This window comes from Monopterus albus, unplaced genomic scaffold (genome assembly GCF_001952655.1).
Source record: "Monopterus albus unplaced genomic scaffold, M_albus_1.0 scaffold38.1, whole genome shotgun sequence".
Lineage (NCBI taxonomy): Eukaryota > Metazoa > Chordata > Actinopteri > Synbranchiformes > Synbranchidae > Monopterus > Monopterus albus.
Window position 1 is genome coordinate 55,855 of NW_018127918.1, and position 8,907 is coordinate 64,761.

The 8,907-nt window shown below is 39.8% G+C and overlaps 2 protein-coding genes across 3 annotated transcripts in view; one reads left to right on the forward strand and one right to left on the reverse strand.

Moving 5' to 3' along the window:
• The window catches only part of alg9 (ALG9 alpha-1,2-mannosyltransferase), a 9,538-nt gene extending 5,106 nt beyond the window's left edge, over positions 1-4,432 (forward strand). The window contains exons 6-15 of the mRNA XM_020598528.1: positions 8-102; positions 206-293; positions 579-684; positions 1,910-2,032; positions 2,358-2,512; positions 2,633-2,762; positions 2,866-3,013; positions 3,218-3,347; positions 3,437-3,567; positions 3,782-4,432. Of these exons, the coding sequence (XP_020454184.1) occupies positions 8-102; positions 206-293; positions 579-684; positions 1,910-2,032; positions 2,358-2,512; positions 2,633-2,762; positions 2,866-3,013; positions 3,218-3,347; positions 3,437-3,567; positions 3,782-3,905 (1,230 nt within the window). The 3' untranslated portion in view covers positions 3,906-4,432. The remainder of the gene's footprint in view (positions 1-7; positions 103-205; positions 294-578; positions 685-1,909; positions 2,033-2,357; positions 2,513-2,632; positions 2,763-2,865; positions 3,014-3,217; positions 3,348-3,436; positions 3,568-3,781) is intronic.
• A 117-nt stretch (positions 4,433-4,549) lies between these two features.
• Positions 4,550-8,907, reverse strand: part of layna (layilin a) — a 7,344-nt gene continuing 2,986 nt past the window's right edge. The window contains exons 4-8 of one of the 2 annotated variants that reach the window (XM_020598477.1): positions 7,847-8,004; positions 7,722-7,766; positions 7,560-7,616; positions 7,343-7,439; positions 4,550-6,959 (exon numbers count right to left, since the gene is read on the reverse strand). In XM_020598477.1, the coding sequence (XP_020454133.1) occupies positions 6,251-6,959; positions 7,343-7,439; positions 7,560-7,616; positions 7,722-7,766; positions 7,847-8,004 (1,066 nt within the window). In that variant the 3' untranslated portion in view covers positions 4,550-6,250. Of the gene's footprint in view, positions 6,960-7,342; positions 7,440-7,553; positions 7,617-7,721; positions 7,767-7,846; positions 8,005-8,907 lie in introns of both variants that reach the window. The other variant, XM_020598476.1, reaches the window with a different exon arrangement.

The window sequence follows — 8,907 nt, forward strand, 5'->3', positions numbered from 1 at the left end:
ACTGGTTTCCATGACAGGGTGGTTTCAGGACTCGACCCCATTAGCTATTATGGGTGTGGCTGCCGGTGCTATCATTGGATGGCCGTTTTCTGTTTTGATCGGGTACGATCATGAGCCAAAGCGCCTAATTATTGGCACTGCTTTTCCCAGACAGACTTGTGAAAATGATTACATGTTGCACAGGTATCGTATATTTTCTCTGCAGGATTCCGATCGCTTTTGACTTGTTGGTGTTAAAGAAGCAGTGGAAAAGTTTTATCACCTGGGCAGCTGCCGCTCTGCTTCTGCTGCTGGTGAGAATATGTTTAAAATAATGCATGGAAAGGCTTTACATTTACATAGTACAAGAGAAATGTGTGTGTAGATGTATTTCTTAAAGTGTCAGAGCTACAGTTTGTGGGAAAACTAATCATTAATGCATATTATGTGTCATACAGAAATTTATATAACATAAACATTGTCGTGGTAAATATATATATATATATATTCTATATAGGTCTACTTGTGATTTTTCATGAATGATATGTATTAAATTTCTGTTGCCAGAACTAAATGTGTATCCTGTGTGTCTTTTCCAGGTACCCCTGGTGGCGCTGGACTCTTTCTTTTATGGCAAACTGGTCATTGCTCCGCTTAATATTCTACTGTATAATGTCTTCACACCACATGGCCCTGATCTGTATGGTAATATATAAGAGCACACATCATTAATATAGCATTTTTTATCATGTCGAAAGTCAGATTGGTGAACAAATCTACAAACACATTAAAAACAAAGACACCATTTATCAAATATCATCTTGTCACTTTAGTTTTTTACGTAACCAGACTTTTAACCTTTTTGCAAAAAGCCCATATCTTGCTAGATCTCTCAAGTCTGCTGTAACTTTTTCCAGCCATGTGAAGCATCATAAGAAAAGGCAGAATGGCAAAAGGTGTAATCACCTCTAACAGCAGCTCGTGTCTTACAGCTAGTGGTTCTTTTCACATATTTGGAGCGCACCACTGGGCGAGTGCCATTTAATATCTTAAATACTAGTATGGCATCAGCATAATATCCTAGTTTTTATCAACTTAAAAGATCATAGTTTAATAAAATGTCACAATGATGATGTTTTTTTTCTAAAACCTTCAAAATGTGTTTATATGCTATCGACACCAACTAGTCAAACAATATGTGATGTGTGGGAGAATCATTGCATTCAGGACAAATTTAGTAGCTTCTGTTGTACTATAATACCGGGTTTGATTATAGCCACTAGCCTACAGCCAGCGATCATTGTCGTATGTGTGCTGTGCGGAAAACAAGATGTGACGTTTCATTTTTGTAAGTGAACAATGTCAAATCATACTAGAGGAAACTAGAGAGGATGAGTTAGTAGAGCATTAGAAGTAACACTCGTATGAGTGTAGTCTGGATATGGTGTGTACTGTATGTACATACACTCTGTATAAGACAGTTAAGATGTGCAATACTGGAAGTGACTTGCATGTTCAGGGTATTTATTAAAGTAAATGTTCAGCTGATGGTATATTACTTTTAGTTTAGTGACAAAATAGAGCAAATGGATCTTAAAGCTACATTTAAAGTTGCACTGCTTTTACTGGACTCTAGAGGACGTACCATCAACACTGTCATATCAAGCCCAATGAGTGTAGGTGCCAGTAGGGTTCTGTTCCTCTCTACTGAGTTGGCAGAAATAACCAGCAAATTAATAATTCACAGGCAATAATACAATATGTTTAGGACCTTATTGTCATTGTCCCCACATCATTGTTGAAAGTTTTATCTTGTATAACAAATACTTTGATAATTGACCCTGTTGGATACAGTTATGATGTTTTATTGTGATAGTTTGTACATGAGCTGTAATTTAGTTTTGGCTGCTTTGTGCTGTTTAATCTTCAGGTACAGAGCCGTGGCATTTCTACTTTGTAAACGGGATCTTGAACTTCAACCTGGTGTTTGCTCTGGCACTGTTTTCTCTACCACTCACTGCTCTCATGGAGACTCTGTTACAGAGGTTCAATGGTAAGGACTGGATGTACAGTCATGTGAAAAAATTAGGACACATTTTGAAAGCATGTGTATTTTGTAACATTTTTTAATATATGGTTATTTAATCTCAATTTTAACAATACAGAGAGATTAAAGTAATACAACTAAACAAGTAAAACTGAAGAAAAGTCTTTTCAAGATCTTCTGTAAATGTAATTCTACAAAAATACAACCTCCTTAGTATTGGCATAGCAGAAACAGAATTAATCACATTTAAATTAAAGTCTTTTTTCTGCATTGTTAAAAGTAGTCCCTCTTGTGATTTTCATGTGCTTGTGCGCACATGTGTTCTCTGCAGTGCAGAACCTGGGCCGTCCATACTGGCTGACTCTGTCTCCCATGTATCTGTGGATGTTGGTTTTCTTCACCAGACCTCATAAAGAAGAACGTTTTCTCTTTCCCATCTACCCGCTCATCTGCCTCAGCGGGGCAGTAGCCCTTTCCTCTCTACAGGTGTGGTTTGCCATCTTCCAGTTTTGGCAGTAAACAGTACTCAATGTCAGTTGCCCCTTTTTGTTGTGAATATAAATGTGTTTAAAATGAGTTTTTACAGATTTGTTTTATTTCATGCAGAAATGCTACCACTTCCTGTTTCAGCGATACCGACTAGAGCACTACACAGTTTCCTCAAACTGGTTGGCTCTAAGTACAGTTGTGGTCTTCACAGTGTTGTCTTTGTCTCGCTCTGTCAGCCTCTTCAGAGGTGTGTATACACACAGGCACTATTCCAAAATACAGCTCCAGTGCCAGGCAACAAAAACAACAGTTCAGGATGTACAAGATGAGATTTTTTCCTCTGTCCGCAGGCTACCATGCCCCTCTGGACCTGTATCCAGAGTTTCATCGCATTGCCAAAGATCCGACACTTCACTCAGTCCCTGAAGGCAGGCCTGTCAGTGTGTGTGTGGGCAAAGAGTGGTACCGCTTCCCAAGCAGCTTCCTTCTTCCACATAAGTTAGTATGCAGGAAACATACAGTACACAGGCCTTCATAGTCTAATAAAGTATGGAAAATGTGTTTTCTCATTTCCATGTCAGAAGGCAAAATGTAGTGTAGTCTTTTATTGTGGATGGGCATCTACATGATTTCAAGACAAGGTTATATATAGTGTGTCTGCTACTTTGATGCTTCTTGATAGTTACTTTTTCTAATTTGCAGCTGGCAACTGCATTTCATTCAGTCTGATTTTAAGGGCCAGCTACCTCAACCGTATGCCTCTGGTCCTCTGGCTACACAGACCATCCCAGCCAATATGAATGACCAGAACCAGGAGGAGCCATCCAGATATGTGAGTCACTCGAATGCTTGGTGGTTGACACACAGACACTGTAGTTATTTGTTGTTGCGTTTTAATTGTAAAAGTTCCACCTTGGGCAGGTGGATTTAAAGCAGTGCCACTACTTAGTGGACCTGGACACAGATGAAGAGACACCACTTGAGCCACGTTATTCGGCCAACAAAGAGGAGTGGAACATCATTGCTTATAAGACTTTCCTTCAAGCGTCAAGGTATTTCCCCAAATGGATAATTTACATTGAAACAGACAGAAACCATGACTCTCAAATAACCTGAAGATCATAACAGTGTACTGTAAATCTTTGCATTTAAAGCTAACTGAGAAAATGAGAAGCATCCTCTTGATATTTTAAATATTTGGAAGAGCTTCAGTCTAAATCAATTTACTTGAAAAATATTTTAATTAAGTATTTCTCTCTCTCTCAGGTCATCCCCTCTCTTCAGAGCATTCTACATCCCATTTATGTCAGACCACCACACCACCTACAGGAGATATGTCATTTTGAAACCACGGCGTCAAAAGCAGCCTCGTAAGCGGACCCATGGTTGACGTCTGAACCTCAGCCTGGTACAAGTACAAAATCCTAACAACAAAAATCAGTCGCTTCCTCTCTGCATGGCTGGTGAGTGTATGCGTGATTTTTGAATGTGTGCATGCATGTATTTTCAAGTATTGGCATCATGAAACATTGGAAGATATCAGACCCTTTAAGGACATTATGTCTGCCTTCAGGCATGTGTGTGTGAGTCTGAAGACAAAATGGTATGTAAGCAGGTGTGCTTCACAGATATCAGCCAGACATTTTATCTTGTGTGTGTGTGTGTGTGTGTTTGGCTGTGTAAATGAATGTCTTATAGTGGATGCACACTACAAGAGTTTACATGTATTTAGTCCAGAACAGGCCATTGCACACAAATGAGTGGTTTTTTTCTCCATACTTTACTTGAAAATGTTACCTAAATGGAAGAATTTTCTGAATATTTAATCAGAAGTTAAGAGATCTTGTAGTGTTTGCTTGTCTGCAAATTGAACAGTATCTTTTTTGTGTGGGAGATGAATGAATGCAAGGATACATTATTAATTTAAGTTGGAATGTTAATAAAAACATGATTTACTGTGAATAAAACATTTGTTTTTCATTTGGGCAGCAAAGTCACAGCACCACACACCCACGGATTCAATTCTCATTTTATTTGAAGATTTTGTCATGTAACAAACATACAAACTATTGTTGCCTACAGGAGCGATGTCAAGGCATTATACAGTAAGAATAAATAATGCTGTATTTTATCATTCTCTTCAGTAGCATGCTGTCACAGTGGTCTGACTGCAGGGGGACCACTGTTTTTTACTATCTTTGAAGAACACAGAGAGAGGAGATCATTAATAAATGAAGGAAAAGTGTTATAGTTTTAGTCCATGTCAAAACATACTCTTTGTCTTTGCTGCCTCGAGCAGTATTGGTTTATTGTGTGGCTTCTTGTCTGTTGGAGGTAGCTTGTTTATATCAGGTAAACTTATGTGTGATTACAGTAGTATTTTCAGGCACAGCAAACATAAGTGTCCAAGACCTCAACAGTTATTCTACCAAGCAAGGGCAGCATAACAAGGCCATGCAAACAGGCTGCTACATACATACTTTTATTGTAAAAAATCACAGTCAGATCTGAGGGAGGTTATTGTCTCTGTAAATTATGGTAATACAACAGTGTGAGAGGACAGTGGGAGGTGACGTGATAAAAGTCACCTGGAACACGTCATTGTATTTTAGCGCTTCAACTGGGCCTCTTCTCCTCAAAGCTGGAATATCAGCCGCCTCTGAAGGCCCTCATTTTCTTGTATGTGAATTCATTTGTGGTAAATTATCAAAAACAAAATATATTTGAAGCACAATATCACCTGAAATGACTGGGGCCCATAACGAGGTCCAGAGCAATAGTCCACTTATATAAGATGGTCTGACTCACAATGGACAGTTAAACCAGAAATATCATCTTCCATATTTCACACCACCTTTGTTGTCAAAACCTGGCACCTACATTACCCATAATTCAGTTCAACCACGGACTGAGATTTGGGGGTGTTAGGCTTGTGGTGGTTAACGTAGCGTACTGCTGCTAGCCAGCCTCAAGCAGAGATGAAGAGCAGGCTGCAGAGGTCTTCCAACTCCACTCCTCCACACTTCTTTTAAAAACATTTTCAAATCTGTTCAACTCCTTTAAAGATTTATTTCACCCAAATTGTTAAAAAAGAAGAAATTCTTGTCTGTAGTGGTTGAGTGGTTGCATATAAAAACTTTTGCCACATAATGTTTGTCTGAGATTTCTGCCACCATCTCAATAAAATAAATGGGTTCCAACTTTGATAGCACAGAAAAATTACATTCAAAACTTACAGTGAAGGCTGGTTAACCTGGGTGTTTTAACAGAAAGATATGTTTAGTTTAATTCTTTAATCCTGATTTTCAAATGCTTTTAGCATGACCAGCAAAGTCAGGGGTGGAGGCAGAAAGCCGTATGGATGTCTCAGCTCGGCACACCCAAAATTTCAGCACGGGAAGATACCATCACAGGTAGTGAGAGAATCAATGTTTTTTTTTTCTTGTTTTTTTATTTGTTTGGTTTTTTTTTTGGTAATTTGGGTAAAGCGAGTCCTTAAGCATATAGTTTTTAAATTGTTCATATTCCCCCAAACTGTCACATGGTGTATTTTGGACTTATCAACAAAATATTATTTCAACGTGACCTCACCTGACTTTCATCCATTACAAGGTTTCAGAAACTTAAGGTACAGTTACAACCATATACATGCACAGTTTTTTGACACTCTATCACACACACACACACACACACACACACACTGCTGTACACACAATAAAGGAGCTGTTTAGAGCATCAGTAGTTTTCTCTGTTGATCCATTCTTGTTCATTGAAGTATCTTGTTCCACCGTCAAGATTCAGGCCATTTCTGTAGCAGTCCAGATTTGCTTGGGAGGATTTTCGGTTTCCATAGGTTCCGAGGCTGCTTTGGTAAATGTCTCCCTTCCCGTTTGTGATGTATGACTGGTAGAGGTCAGCTTTTACCGTGTGTCCTCCAGGCCTCAGTTTAGGATCACAAAGATTACTCGCTCCTTTGATGCCACCATCATACAATCCATGGTCGCCATACACACTGCTGCTATAATGCTCACTCTTTGTTGTACGGCGGCCTAAACTCCTGTCATAAAACTCTTTGTGCCCAGCGCGACCCAAACTGCTGTCATTCAGGTCCCTCTTTCCTGGACGACCCAAGCTGGTGTCATAGAAGTCACGAGTGTCACGACGCCCAAGGCCGAGGTCATTGAGGTCAAAGTTGAGGAAGCAGCTTTCTGTGCTGGCAAGCGTCACAAAGCCACTCTCTGTGTCCCGAGTGCCCAGGTTGTCATAGTCACCTGTCGGTGTGTCAGGGGAGGAGCATAAAAAGGAGGTGTTCTTGGTTTGTGGGCGAGCTGAAACCAGGTCGTCTTCCTTCTGGGAGCGAATGACGTTGTAGACGTCAGTTGGAGTCGGACTGGGGCAGAGGCCTGGGTCTGTCTGGCAGACTTCTGATTTTTGCTGTTTCTTCCTGTTTCACACACAGAAATGCATAAAAAAGAAGACACCACAAATGTTAACATCAAATAAAACCTGAACCACATGGTTGACAAGGTGTAGAGGATGGACAGCAATAGTTTCTGTTAGGTGAATATCAAAATGGTAAAGGATCAAATGGTTGGATTCTATTGACAAGTATTCACCAAAGTAGCAAAAGCCTGATGAAGTTTATTCCCCAGTGACCTCCATTGTTATCCAAGAGCAATTAAATTCATCAGTGATCAAGCCAGAAAGTACTGTGAGTTGGACTGAAACAGTTTTGGTTATAGACACTGTAGCCCTAACAGGACAACTGGGTTTTTATATCAATAGTCACACTAGTATTTAGAGTTTTCCTGTATTTTGGACCCTCACCGTCTGCCAAGCAGTTTGAAGCAGCAGACACCAGTCACTGTCAGCAACAGCAGTATCAGAGGAATGGTTGGAATAAAAATGTAAACCAAATTCATAGCTAAAAGAAAGACAGAAAACAGGCAGGCAGATTTAATATCTGTCATGTTGGTGTTTGAATATGACAGCATCAGTGACAAGAGGATACTCTTCTCTGCAGAAAATCAGTGTCAACCTGTACTTCTGTCCTGGTTGTGGTCACTTGGGTTCCACGGCAGCACAGATGAAGGGATGACATCTGTAATGAAATGCATCCATGATGCTCAGACTGTCTTGTTCACAAAATGTCAGCTAAATTTACTGCTGTGTCGGTGTCAGAAAAATCTTCCTGAGCACATTTTACCTGTTTGAGTAGAGTTGGGAGACGGGGGAGAGTCAGATGGCATCTCTGAGGAGAACACGATTCACAATGAACCAAGTTTAAGTATTTTCAAAGTAAAAGAATACTGAATTAGTGTGCAGTGGTACCTGCAGTGTATTTGCAGATGAAGTTGTTCTTGGTTTCGCAATTGTCATCATTCCACTGGAACATGTAGAGGCCCCCAAGACCAGGAGGAGCGGATGGCTGGTGGTACATTACCACGCACACCTCATAGCCACAGGATGGCTCATCCCAGTGCCAGTTCCTACAACAAACACACACAAAGCACACGGGCAGAATCACTTTTCTTTTTCAAAGCTGCTTCAGCAGAAATTTAACAAAACTTGCATCAGTAAATGTAATTTGAAAAACAAAGGTAAAAAGCCTGTCCAGTCCTGATGAGACGGAAGCTGGGTATATATAAAAGCCTTGTATTCAATTATTCTTCAGTCATTTTTAATTTCCGTCAAAATATTATGAGTTTCACACTGCTTTCTTTAGGCAAGGTTATTGTACAGACACTTGTGATAACAAATGCTTTAGACAACATTATAGAAGTAGTCCAATAAATCAGACAGGCTGAGATATCAGCCTACATTAACTTATTGCGGCTATACAGTGGGTACGGAACCCCCTTAAATTTTTCACTCTTTGTTATATTGCAGCCATATGCTAAAATCATTTAAGTTCATTTTTTTCCTCATTAATGTACACACAGCACCCCATATTGACAGAAAAACACAGAATTTTTGACATTTTTGCAGATTAATTAAAAAAGAAAAACTGAAATATCACATGGTCATAAGTATTCAGACCCTTTGCTTGGAGCTCCTCTGTCTGTGCTGTGTAGATTTACATTTTCCTAATGATGTGCTTTCATTTTTTCCCCCACTACCCTCCTGTCCTTCCCTTCACCTCCAGCCCACAGCCTACGGTGATTTAAAACACATACAACTCTACTGCTGTTTTACTGCAGCAGAATAACACAAAGCATGGGTTGACACACCTTTGGTTGCCCTGGCCCCATCTGTTGCACATCTGGAAGTGGTACACCACACCAGTAATTGGAAGTCAATTTGTTTGAAGTTATGTATTTGGCATCTGGTTTGATTCATAAAAACTCAGGAAATCACATTAATACTGGATTGGACGTGATTAGGAAAGCCAC